Genomic DNA, 14,297 nt, shown 5'->3' on the forward strand with positions numbered 1-14,297 from the left:
TTGTGACAAAATTGTAGCATTAGCACCCTTTTCTTTCGTTATATCTATGCTCCTTTAGTCTTACGCCTAAGTTCCTAGTAAAACTCTGACCAGAATTAATACTTTTGAAGATTTAAGTTTTTTTTCGCATTTCTATACGTTTTACAGTTCCTCCAATTCAAAAAGTGTAAAAATGTTGAGGAAAGTCGTTTTCCATCGCTCACTGTACTTTCCCTCCATTATATATAACAGCGGAAAAGTAAAAATAATTACAATAATTAAAAATAACGTATCTTTATCAATTAAAGGCATCGGGGATTTGATTAGTAGAGTAATTTTTTACAAATAAGTGTCATAAATGGCAAGCTTCAATTTCTTAAATTATGCCACGAAAATCAGCATTCAAGCATTGTTTTGATTTCAATTAAGGACTTGCCATAAACACAACTAATGTAATTAAATACAAAATAAGATAATTTAACTTACTTATACAACTCTTTATCACAAAATTAATTCGCTTTTCAAAAACTTGCATCCGACAAGAATCGCTTCGAATAAACAACTCGTTTCTACGATTGTCAAAATTGTATTGTTAAGAGTTATTGTGAATATTAGGGCGCCTTTTGTAGGGAAAATAGAAGCTGGCATTTTGGTTGGAATGCTCGTAGTGGGAGGATAGGAGAAAACGTTTTCGGGTTTTTTGGCGGAAAGACTCTGGCAACTCATACTATGCTTTTATCTGACTGTATTTTCAATTTAAACAAACGTTACTTTGATTTCGACGTGTCTAGTTTCGGTCGAGAACCCGTAACGTAGTGTTACAGCAGTTAATATATCATTGGAAAACTACGCGGCACGCGATTAGATAAATGCTGGACACCTTGCGAAAACTATTTTATACCAAAAGTTTACTTATTATTCATAATTATAATAATTTGTTTACGTCTCGAGAGATCATCGCGTCTCTCCAAACGCTATTCTTTACGTATTGCAAGAGGTATTCATTGCACTCATATTTCAATGAAGGCGTTTCCAGCTGTTAAATATAACGAGGATTCATTTGTAAATAGAAAAGGAATTCAATAAACTAAACCAATCTGAGCAAAATAATTCAAAATCAGTCTATGAACACCTTTTTGGTTACTGGGATTCGCTTTCATTTAGCAAGCGTTTTCAACCAAGTCTAATAGACCAGGGGTGGCCAACTTTTGTGTACTTGAGATCTACTTTTTATCTTAAAAATATGTCGCGATCGACTTGTTGTCATAGGCATAGTCTAAATGGGGAGGGAAGGTGTGAAATACATACTATGTTTATACACTGTGTTTCAGTACGAGGTGCACTCCTGCGTGCTATGGGTAGATAAGCAAAATATATGTTCAAAACTATTTTTTTTTAATTTTTTAAATCACTTATTAATTTTTCTAGGTATAGGCTCATAAAGAAAATAAATTTATAGACCTAACTTTTGATATTTGCAGCTACGAGTTCTTTCCGAACAGGCGGTACCTAAAAAAATTCGATTTTTCGACACTTTTTCAAGATTTTATTAACTTAAAATGTAATTTAATTTTGTTATTAATTGCAATGTAAAATTTGTGGTACTATTTGTCCGTAAATATGAAAAAGTTGTTATAAAAATGCACAGTATGGCTGATAATTTGATTTTAAGATTTCACTTTAGCGATTTTTTTGGGGGGCCAGGAAAATTTATCATGGAAAAATGATATAAAGGTTCAGACTTATTTTTTGCTAATCTATCAATAGTTGGTGGGAGTGCACCTCGTACTAAAACACCCTGTATATCTACCTACGTAAAAATCAACATAATTATTTAACGGTTCAAAAAACTCACGTCTAGTGGAATTAAAACATCATGAGTAATTATTAACAATATTTATTAATTCAAATTAGCTACAGATAAAGACAGATTTAGAATTTATTTTATTATCTTAACATTAATGGAAGGACTGAGTTTGCACGTCTCTAACCAAGGAGTCATAATTAGGTGTATATCCTGACGAAGATAATAATAATGAGTCTTCAATATGGGAATCAGTCAGGACAGAATGATGTTTAGTCTTCGTTAACTTTAAGGTTAAAAATGCCAATTCACACAGGTATGTAGGTATGTAGTTCCGAAACAAGTATAAATATATTCGCTACATTCGGTGATACTGGGCTATTTTTCTCGGTTGATGTATTTCCAAAAATCTTTTTCAAATTTTCTAGCTTGTAAGATTAAATCAGTTTGTAAAATTATAATTTCATTTTCTAATGCCTTTTGCTCCATATGAAATATGTCTAAACTTTTTGGCTAATACGTTTCACACAAATCTTTGTTAAAAGGTAAAGTTATAAATTCTACAATTTCTTTTTTCAAGAAAAGAAGCTATCGCATGAAGATACCAAATATTCAAGCTAAATGGCTATGTTTTTCTGAGTCGAGTCATAACTGCATGCATACTGTTGAGTTTGCGCGTTACGTTCACGCGTTGCGTGCGATTACAAGTGTAACACATTAAGTCAAAAGATCGCGAACGATCGACCAAAATTGGGTTTGCGATCGACTTGTTGGCCACCCTTGGTCTAGGGTCCATCGTATTCATTTGTTCGATAAGCGAGTATAAACTGTAGACTTCTCTAAATGTATTTTTAATATCACAATTATATTCCGAATCGCTAGCCACGATATAAGGGCTAAAATTAAAAATAAATTATAAAAACTTACTCGGTGAAATAAAATGTGCGCTGGATATACATACCTGATACAATACAATATATTGTTCAATTGTATTAATATACTTTTAAAGAAAATTATAATTAAATGTAGCTTTGTAAAGAAACGTACATAAAAATAACATAAAATATTCTTTACTTTTTAACTGTAAAACAATCCCCTTAGTCAAATAGCTCGATACGAGTGGCTAATGGATGAAATCAGAGACGGCTCAGGTAGGTGGCAGTGTTTGCGTGCCAAATCTCGAGGGTGCCGATACTGGTCACTGTCAAATGCCTCTTAAATCGTATCACTAGTGTACCTCAAAGAACGCGACAGGGTTGTTGTAAATTTTAAACGTTTTTCACCATAGCTGTAAAAATCTAAATATGTTAAACTTAATACTAAGTAGCTTGTTCGTTATTTGCTTTTTAACTAATTCGTTTTAGGACCAGTGTCCACGAAAATTTTTAAAATGTACAACTTTTTAGTCACTCTCATTGAACTAGAAAAATTTCTGTCTTTATTATCTAATATTACGAAGAAATCAGTCCCCACTGTACTCAGCTAGAGATTGATTGGGTTAAGCTTTTGTTTAAAATTCTGGCTCTTTCGGCGGGGTTTTATTTATGTCCCCAATTCCCTAATCTCTTAATTATTTAATTACTTCTTAAGTAGAAATAAGTCGAAACCAGTTATTTTGTACTTGAATATCTGTAGTCTTGGGAAAACAGTGGAAAGGCAAATTTTTATGACAACGGATACATAAATCGTAAATTTAAGGAAAATAAATTCTAGAGCTTTTATTGTATCTTGTACGTCTCATTTATTAAATTTCGTTGTAAATGATGATGCCAAAGTAACAGTTAACTTTTTAACATTATACAAGAATTGTACACGTTTTTTCTGCATCCCCTTACAGATGGGACGTACTAAATCGTAATATCACCGGTTAAACGTTGAAATCCGTAAGTAATATGAGATGGGAGAGCAGAATAAATATATCAAATATTTTAATGGATTATTTTTAACTCCTGTCAACTATACAGAACTATCATAAAAACATGCCAGTCAACTCCTATCGGTCGGGTTAGGTTATAAATCTAGTCTACTCATGATTCACATAAGCGGACAAATATCTAGCAGGCAGGCGGCTAACAGCCCAGAACCTGTCCGGAATATAAAATTGGAAGCTTTATACGTATATAGCTTCCATCAGCTAAACCGTGAGGTTGGTGCTCTGTAAAGCGCATGCGCCAATGCCTATAATCTGGCTGCTTGGAAGCTAACCCGGTTTCGACATTCCTTCCGTCACTGATATTCGAATATACAATAGCAATCTTATCGTTTTTTTCACATGTAGTATAGAAATTTGTAATAAGATACATAATGCGGTTATAATAAAATATTAATTTTAATTAATTCAAAGTACGGTAAAATATGAAAATTTATATTTTAGTAAATACAAGGGAAGGTCATTGGAAGGTGGAAGTGGCGCTTCCACCGCTTCCAATGACGGCACGCCACTAGTAATTTTAATACCAATAAAAATCTACTTCAAGAAAATGTCACTCAAACACTGATCAACTTTTGAGCCAAAGGATTTTTATCCTTCGGTTCAAAAGTTGATGAATGCTTGTAAGCTGTAAAATGTTATTGTGAAATCCGGAAGTTGCCTAAAGAAATTTTAATTAATTTACTTTCCCTTTTATAACGGGTTAGTAGGAAAAAATCCTTTAGCGGAGACAACTTGAAACCCTCTTCGAATAACTAGCAACATTCTATCGTTCCCACGCAGCATGCAGTTTGATTTGCACGATAATTTATAGTTAACATTCAAATTTCGTCATCTGTTTTGGGTCCCGGGAACACCTATAACCTTTATCGTCTATAGTCTGTAACAATCGATCACATGACCGATTTTCCCATCACAAAGCTATAAAAGCCACTTCTCTCCCCTTCGGGGGAGACGATCGTCGACCAGGACCGAGTTAGGGCTGTTTCACACTATGACCGACTGGGCCGACCGGTCCGACTCCTAGTCGTATTGCCATGGCAACAGCAGTCGGTCGACCGACTGGTCGTTCCAGTCGGACAGATTTAAAAAGTTAAATATTTGTAGTCGCGTCGGAGCAGTCGGTGAGCTACAGCCAATGAGAGCTTCGAAGCTATAACCAATCAGAGTTTAGATTTATCCGAAGTTAGAAAATGGCGGAAGGTAAAGTTTCTCGGAAGCTTTAATAAACGAAGTCAGAAAATATCCATGGCTTTATGATATTCGGCGAGCCGATTATAAAGGCGACATTGAAAAAAATAATTGGTTAGAGTAAAGCGAAAGGTATCCAGCTAAAAAATAGTCTTAAACTTCATATTAACGAATAGACGTAGACATATCTAAATGTAATTTGATACGCTGAATCGATTGGTATTAAAAAAATATTACTTACGATCAACCGTTTAAAAGTTACGAACGATTTTTTATTTCCGTCTATTTGCTTCGTTTAAGAACAACTTTATTAAGAAATACGCAGGCACTTATCGATATTAACAAAACGAATTACTTTAATTCACCATAATACATTTCATTTACAAGAGAAAGCGACATTAAAAATGCTAAAATGGTGTCGTTAGCCCGCGAACACGCGTACACACGACAACCTTTCAATGACGGCCATGTTTTCTGTTTAAAATTGAAAAACTTACCACGATTGGCTAGTGTTCTGACCTGTAAGACGCGTTCCGATTGGTCCTTACGAGTCGGCCACCGACATAATCGTACTCAGTGTGAATTCTTTTACTACTAGTCGGTCCGATTATAGGATCGGTCGGGTCGGACCGGTCGGACCAGTCGGTGACAGTGTGAAACAGCCCTTACAGTGGAGTTATATTTTTACCCTTGTGCCTATTTACCTACAAAATATATATGCGGATTATCCACGAGATATGGAACCCCCTTTGTGAATTCTCTCTCTCCCCTTCGCGTGTTAGGGATTGACAAATCCCCTCTATGTTAGATTTTGTGTAACGTCTCATTAGTTATCCAATAAACCGTTGTTTCCTTGTTAATTGGTGTCTTCCTTGCTCGAATATCGCCGGTCGCCTTACCGACGACCCCACCTCCTCCCTCCCACTCTCCTTCCATTCCACTGGACAAAACAATCCCGTCCCCGCGGGACTATTAACGTAAACAAGCCATCTTGACAAGTGAAAGGTCCACGACCTGTTGCCGGAAAAGGAAGATACGACTTCCACCTCCTCCCGGCGGTTCACATAATAATATAATTAATATAAGCTATAATATTTAAGTGCAAATAAATAAATAACTGGCATATTTTCAGCACTCGTTTGTAATCTTAAAAAATTCAGAAATGAGTTCCGTAACTTTCCCAGTATGAGTTAAGATTGTGTCGCCATCTGTTATGATATTTTATTTTTAAAATTTTTTTATATTATTAATTATTATAAAATGGCAAAAAGCTTAATTTTGAGGGTCGAGATGAGTTTCATAAAAAAAATTGTACACGCTAATAACGAATAAAATATTCATAAAGTCCATCGTACCCACTCGAGATATGACACACCATCTCCCTGTTTCTCCACCCCCTTACCTTCGGTGACGATCATAATCCCGAAAGACACAGTCCCTAAGTCGTTATCCCGAATGTTCAAATCCCTAAAGAACAAAATCCCAGAAGGTTAAAATCACGAAAGATTAGAATCTCGAAAATATAATAATAATAAATCTTTCAAAGACATTTATTTACATTTTTAAAAGAAATTTGTTTGAGAAACATATAAATACGTGACAGGACACTTCACAGTTCCTTTTGCACATTGAAATATTTAATGGCAGTATTTAATTATAATCAATATATAGGAGCTGTACATAATACACACATTGATTATTATTGCATTAACACATAGCAGCAAAAATCAAAAATATAGAATTATGAATTATAAAAATCAATGCTGAAAATTTTAAACAGTGGAAAAGAAAAGAAAAATAGCAACGTACGAAAAAGCATGTTACATAGAAAAATTATGGGCAATTGCACGGAGCTAGTCCCATAAGAGCTGGCCGACTTTCACGATCATTAACTATATTTTGAAATCTAGCTTTGTGATGAGTATTTACTTTTTCGGGCTGCAATTTGAAAAAAATTGTAGAGCTATAAATTCCCCTGTCGTCCGTTCATCTGTCTTTCCTTAATCTCGAGAACGGAGTTAGATACATGTAAGGCAAGACCATAAAATATTACATTAACCTTATAAAATATTTGAGTAAAAATTTAACAAAAATGTTAAAATTTTTGTAAAAATACTATACTTTCAAGAAGAAATTAAAATAACACTCTGTTTAGCACACATTTCATGCACTAACAGTTACAACCTGATATACTCTAGTAACTATTGCTTCATTCGGACATACATAAACATTGGAACAAGCGGATTTGATTCATGTTTCTTATATTTGTTATTTAGAGATGCGTAAAATTAAAGTTCAGCAATAATGTGTAAATGTTAATTAGAAAATACTATAAAGTGCTCCTAGAAATTCAATAGAACCTTTATTACATCTTAAACTTTTTAAAGGAAAACGAAACTACAATAGGCCTAAATTAATGTGAGGTGTTTTATGCTACAATTGAAAATTTTGTAAATCAGTATTATACACATTTTATTAATCAATTATATTAATAGTGTGATTTTTATAAATAAATTATTTTTAAATTTTTGCACTTATATAAGCAGAAATTTAATTTTCTGCTTGAACTCCTAGTCTAGTTATCTGAAAATGATGTAATTCACGTGATAGATGTTTCCACTAGGGTTTCTCAAACGGGATCCCGGAATCCCAGTTGTTTTTTTAACTCGAGAAATTCTTCTCATCCCGGGAAATCCCGCAAATTTCTTGATAATTCACTTTTTTCTTATTTTATGTTAAGGTCGAGGAAATTTTGCAAATAGAAAGTATAATTAACTCATAAACTGTCAGAATACATTTGTATTTATTAATTTTAAACCAATTTATTACATTTTTTAATTTTTGCTCGTTATGACACGTCACAAATGTACAATAATCAATACGTAGCTTATTTTTGGCAGGACTCTCAAAATTCTTTACCAGTAATATCTGGAATAATTGTGCTTATGCTGTCTTAATTTTTAATTTAACCATGCCCAGTAGCTTCAATAACTGTGTAACGCCAAATTGGGCAAGGATACAAACGAGTACGAAGTCTGCAAGTATGAAGTTTTTCTTCATAAACCTGATTATTAAAGACAAACGAACTGCCGAATTATTGGATTATGATGTTTCTATTAAAGCAGTCGAGGTATACAAATCAAGAATACAGAGAGCAAAAGAAGTACTACAGTCTCGAAAACGAACTAGAAATCTTTCAGGATACAGATGAAAAACACATAATATTTGTCTTCTCTTAAATGCATTAAACACGATTCCAATCACATCAATTGAACCGGAAAAGACATTATCGGTAGCAAGACTTTTCATTACTAAAATAAGAATTAGATTGAGTGATGGGAGTATCGACCATCTTTGCTTTTTAAAATCTTATTATAAAAATTTACAATAATATTTTGTATTACGCTTTATTTAAAAAACAAAAATTACTTTTTAAGTTAGAAGCTTAATCAAAGTTCTTTTTTTTAAATTTTTAACTCAATTCAAAGCATTTTTTTGTTGTTGTTGTCGTCGTTGTATGCAGTTTCCAGTAAATTTTTTCTATTTGTGAAAATTTCTACGTAATTCAAAGGTAATTTTTAATATATATCTTACACAGCATTATTAATATGATTTTGGAGGTTACAGAACGTATTAAATTACTTTAAAAAACGACAAATAATTATATCATTTGATTTCATGATATTTTGTATATCTTAAAAATAATTAATTTTGTCCCGGAATTTCCCGGGAAACAGTTCACTTTTATCCCGGAATCCAGGGACAAGCAAAAGACCGGGAAATGAGAAACCCTAGTTTCCGCATAATCATGTAAAATGCAATAGCAAAGATTAATACATGGAAAGTATTCATTTTTCATATTGCACTGTATATATTTTCTTCGTAGACTTCTTTCCCGTAAACCATAAAAAATAACTTTATATGAAAAATGAAGCAATTTATTCCTAATTTAAACTGGAATATGAATTATAACTTTGTCTTTAATAAAAATGTTTATTATTTTTTAAATAAAAACTGTTCTTCCTTCTCTCCTATCTTCTACTTTCTTATTAATTAATTGATTAATGTTAGGAAAATACGTAAAGGAAGTTTGTCAATTTGTCACAAATAAATTGAATGAATTCTTAAGATATATTCCACTTTCTCTGAATTGTAGCTTATTGTAAATTGTTTCCTTCACTGAATTATTAATCTAAGTTTATTTAAAATCTAAGTAAGTATAATTCTTTAGAATTTTGTTAAATAATTCCTATTTCATGCTAATAATTATTTTAATGTTTTATATTTTGTATATAAAGATATATGTTAATAAATGTAGTTCCTTATAAGATTATTCATTTAAGTTATTACTAATACTCTTAATATTATTTTAAACACTATTTTTCTCATTTCAATTTATTATACATTAAATTACTCGTATAGCTCAGATATGGTAAGCAGTTTACACCAATTTTTGTAACTATTAATCAAGTTAAGTGATCTATACTGTTTACATTATCACCTTCTTTGAAGTGTATATATATATATACAAGTAGTCTATCTTTCAATAATTATGCACAAGTTTTTAAACTATGCGATTCCTGTACTAATGTAGTCATTTATTACGAAAATTTCTTTTATTCTTCTATACAAAAATAACAGAAACAGAAATTCAAGGTGCAAGCATTTTTCTACAATATTTAAGTTTCGATCTCTATTAATTTAATAATTTATTTTTCAATCGTATTCTTGCCGTATTGTAACCTATGCTGAGGATCAATTGCTCGTAATACATTAAGCCAGTGTTCTTCAACTGGGATGCCACGAAATAGAGCTGAGCAGCGCCATAGATGTATTATTAAAAGTACGAAAAGCTCAATAACTCTACATTGATTAAAAAAAAAAAAAAGTAAGGATGCTGCAAGAAAAAATTACTATACTATACTCTCTCTAATCCAGTCATTCCACAGGCAAGGAAAGGCCGGATTACCGAGAGTTTATAGAGCTAAAGTCTGCCTAAAGGCAATGAATGACCTGCTGCCCTTCGGTATTTTTTTGAAGACAGGCGGGCAAATAATACGGCGCGCCGATATGCAATACTGTACACAGAAATGAAATCCGAATAAATAGAACAAGATGTATGACATGCCTAATATTTTCATGAAGTGCATAGACGATCACAAACTAAACAAAAGTCAATTAACAGAGCTTCGTTTCAGATATACATGTGAACATTAATCGTAAACTGAGTATAGATCGTTTTTCTTTTAAAAAATTAAAGAAAACAGTAAAAAGTATGGTTGAATATTTAAGTTAAACGAGTTTTTACAATGGTTAGTTGATTTTTAGGATACCAGGTATATCACGGAGAATCTGGTTAGATTGCAAATTAGTATATGATTATATATGAACGGTATGTATGTATTTAGAAAGGAAAGATAAATTTTTAATATTAAAACGAGAACTGATTATGGAAAATAGTGTTAATTTTCTACTGTATCAGATAATTCAGTATTACTTTTTCGTTAATTTAAGAAAACTTTTACCCTTCTACGTTTGTTCAAACACATTGCTACATTTGCAACGGCATTTCTTTAATTCATTTTCTTAACTAGTGAATTGCGATCATTTCAATACTCTTACATACATTACAGGTTTTCTCATACAAAAGGTTGAGAAGCATTTTAAGTAATTCAATAATCCTATTTTTTTTAACTTTTCATTTATTAAATAAAGTAATAAATCATTAATCGAAACAGATAATTATAAAAATTCCTTGTTTTCAGCAAATGGGAAGGAAATGTCATTTCCTTAAGACTCTTCCTTTGCAATAATCTTAATTGTATTAAAAAAGTTTTTTGGAAAATTATGACTACTTTTTGTATATTTTTAATTGATAAAGTTCAATAACTTGGTAATTTTTAGTTAATTATAGCTCAAAAAATGCATTTCAGACAAAGAAGATTATATATTGGAAGCATCAAACACTCCATTTAGAAATTTTAGAACATTAAAATTCAAAAAAAGTTTTTGATATTTTACGATTGAATAAAGCTAAAATTAAGTAGAAATCCTAAAATTCGATGTTACTTAATGTCATATAAGTAAATAAAATTGAAAACTAAAATTTATTTACTTATTAATTAATATTAATTTTTTAGAAAATTTTTTAATCGATAACATTTTATGAATCATATAAAAATTAATTCCGTTTTGTTACTATTTTCAATATTTTAATTAAAATGAGGAACTAATATTAATTTTATAAAAATAAATTAAAATATTTAAAACGATGGAGTCAGAATTTGCTAATCTTACTTAATTGTACTGTGAGAGAGTACACGAAAATACGAATTTGGGAGTCTGCACGTGCATTGTAGTCTGTACACTATTCCTTCCTCCTCCAACGGATCTTTTTTTTCAATATATCCAATTTTCATCAGTTCAGATAGCCTGTTTTTTGGATTGCAGGTAATTTTATTAAAGTTTCACTAAAAATTTTTTGATATTTCTCGTATAAACCTTTAATATATGGAAACGATACGTACTTTTTAATTTCTTGTTTTGTCTTTACTTTATATCTATTTAACATTAAGTCATCATACCATTTTTTAAACAGATTTCTTGGGTATCCATTTAACAAAAACTTGTTATTTGCTGTCTTGACTTCTTTTTCTCTTACATTAGATTTTGTTGTTCTGGAAAGAATCTTACTAATTTCCATCAGATATATATTCCTCTTTTGATTTACTGGACAATATGATTTAAGATTTATAACTTTTTTAGCATTACACGGTTTTTCGTATTTACTATATTCAAGATGATTATTAAAACATTCAATTTTTATATCTAGATAATTTATTTTATTATATTTTTCAATTTCATGGGTAAATTTAATATATGAATTAATCTTATTTGCTTGTTCCAGTATTTGATCAGGTGACGTTATCTTACTATTATATATGATAATTATATCGTCGATATATCTTGCAAAAAATTCTATTCCTGTTAATCTTGATAATGTTTTGTCCATATCTATCATAAATATTTCCGCTAGTTTTGGGCCGATAACAGATCCCATAGAGATACGAACTTTTTGACGATAATATTTTTCATTAGCTGTAAAATAATACAAAAATTAATTCCGTTTTGTTACTATTTTCGATATTTTAATTAAAATGAGGAACTAATATTAATTTATTCTTTAAACAAAAAGTTTAATAAATCCAAAAGGGAAAATATTACATTTCTATTTCGGTGTTCATCTATCCCTCCCTGAATTAGATTTTTATACAAATTTTAAAGATGGGTAAATACTATCCGTGAATATCCAAACACTAGAAAGTATTGAAGATCCCAAATCTCGAATATTAACTTTTTTATTACTTCATAAGTTCACTATTTGAGATCTGGTTAATATATGAATTGGAGAAAGGTGATATTTGCCAATCTCTAATAAATTTATATTTAAAAAAGTTATATTCTTAATAAAAGTAGTTGCTGTTGTTGTTTATTTGCACTCTTTTGTCAGTTAAAATTTGATTTAGAGCCATAACCGCTCGCCTTTGATATTGACACTAAATCGAGTATGGCATAAACCCAAATAAAATCTAAGCGCGATATAGCACTTTTTTAAAATACTTTTGTCCTGATGAAGCCCCAACGCACACTCGTAAATGGATCTTCTCCATAAATATTAAATAGAGAAGCCTTTGTGAAGTATAAAATATATGATTTTGCAGTGCAAACCGTATTTTTATCAACAAATTGTGACTTTTAATCACTCAGTTTCAAACTTATAGACCTTATTTTAATATATGTATAATTCTTACCGTTTGTGATATTTCGGTTTAGCTCTACACTTGATTTAGTATCAATATTTTGGTCAAACTTCCATAAAATGCCGTTATGGTCGTTGGTAATGCAAAAACACTTAGTACTGTACAGATACCGAGAGATTCTCTAATATTTAGAGACGGAAACTATTCACGAGCATTCATTGGCGCTTTATCACAACAGGATGCCATTTATGCGTGAGCTGTATCGAGGTTTGATTGAAAGACTCAACAAATGGGCTTTCAACAGGACTCGACCCAGTCCCATCTTAGGGAAACTCGACATGTTTCCATATGCTGCAGCATTTTAAATTGATCTAAATGAATCTGTTGAAAAGTTCACTATCTTTTTTATATAAGTTCACATCTTTTTTATATCACTTTATCTTATATTTTCTTATTTGTTTATAATAAACTGTTATACAATTATAGATTAAATCATTGCTCGGGGACATTCAGATCTCCTTCTTTAATTCTGTTAGCATATCTCTTACAAAAAGTAACAGGTGAGAATATACGAGTATTTGCTTTAAAATTACTATTTACAATATAGAAATAAAAGTAGAAACTTTAATATTATGTTTGTTTAATTTAAAAATCGTAGCATATCGTAATTAATCTCTTCATAAACAATTCCTTTAGTCTTCATCAAATATAAATTATAACAATTTACTTTTACTCTCAAAGAGCTTTTAATTTATTTATTTTTTAAAATTTTATTAATATTTTAAATTATGTTATTTAAAAAACCGATTTATTCACTACAATTACATCGTGTATTCAATCTCGCATACAGTTTATGCGCTAATTTGAAACTTAGTATGTACAGGACAGACCAAAAGCCAGTTAACCGAGATATAAAAGCAGCCAGAAGACTCGTTTAACCTTATTTTTGGGTCACACTGTGTTATAAAATAGCGTTAAGTGTTGGCTTTTTATTCTGCTCTTTAACACTTGGTGCAATATAAGATTAAAGCTCCTACATCAAGTGAATTATGAAAAATAAATCTTGCTGTTGATAATAAATTTTAAATGAAAAATTTTCAATAAAATAATTTTTACAAAATTTCTTTATTTACACGTTAATTTTACAAGCATATAATTTATTTATATTTATTTGCTATATTTTTATGCGAGAGATACAATGGAAAATAAAGAAATTTAACTCGTAATTATTATAATTTTAGGATGTCTAACGGCAAGTCGACGAATGAAGGAATGGAAGATTTGATCATCCTAGTTAATAGCATACAGGATCTTTTAACACCCTTAAATTTAAATTTTACTGTTCAGTTGCCACAAATTGCTGTTGTAGGGGCTCAAAGTGTTGGTAAAAGTAGTGTTTTGGAAAATATCGTTGGAAGGTAAACATCATTTAATTATAATTAATGCTAATTATATTAAAAGGATATTTTAATATACTTTTAATCCCCTCAATATTTATAAAGTATTGAGGGGAAAATTTAAATATTATGCGGTACTTTTATTGAAATATCATTATCACAATGCTATCAAAATATCAATATTGTGATAGCATTGTCATGATAGTAGTCTAATGGAATTTCTTTGCAACACAATG

At 30.7% G+C, this 14,297-nt stretch overlaps 1 protein-coding gene across 1 annotated transcript in view; it reads left to right on the forward strand.

Moving 5' to 3' along the window:
• Window positions 1-9,009: 9,009 nt before the first annotated feature.
• Window positions 9,010-14,297, forward strand: part of LOC136972789 (dynamin-1-like) — a 37,825-nt gene continuing 32,537 nt past the window's right edge. The window contains exons 1-2 of the mRNA XM_067267433.1: window positions 9,010-9,117; window positions 13,906-14,082. Coding sequence (XP_067123534.1) covers window positions 13,907-14,082 — 176 coding nt within the window. The 5' untranslated portion in view covers window positions 9,010-9,117; window position 13,906. The remainder of the gene's footprint in view (window positions 9,118-13,905; window positions 14,083-14,297) is intronic.

The sequence above is a fragment of the Centruroides vittatus genome, unplaced genomic scaffold (assembly GCF_030686945.1).
Source record: "Centruroides vittatus isolate TY-2023 unplaced genomic scaffold, ASM3068694v2 contig_301, whole genome shotgun sequence".
Taxonomy (NCBI): Eukaryota; Metazoa; Arthropoda; class Arachnida; order Scorpiones; family Buthidae; genus Centruroides; species Centruroides vittatus.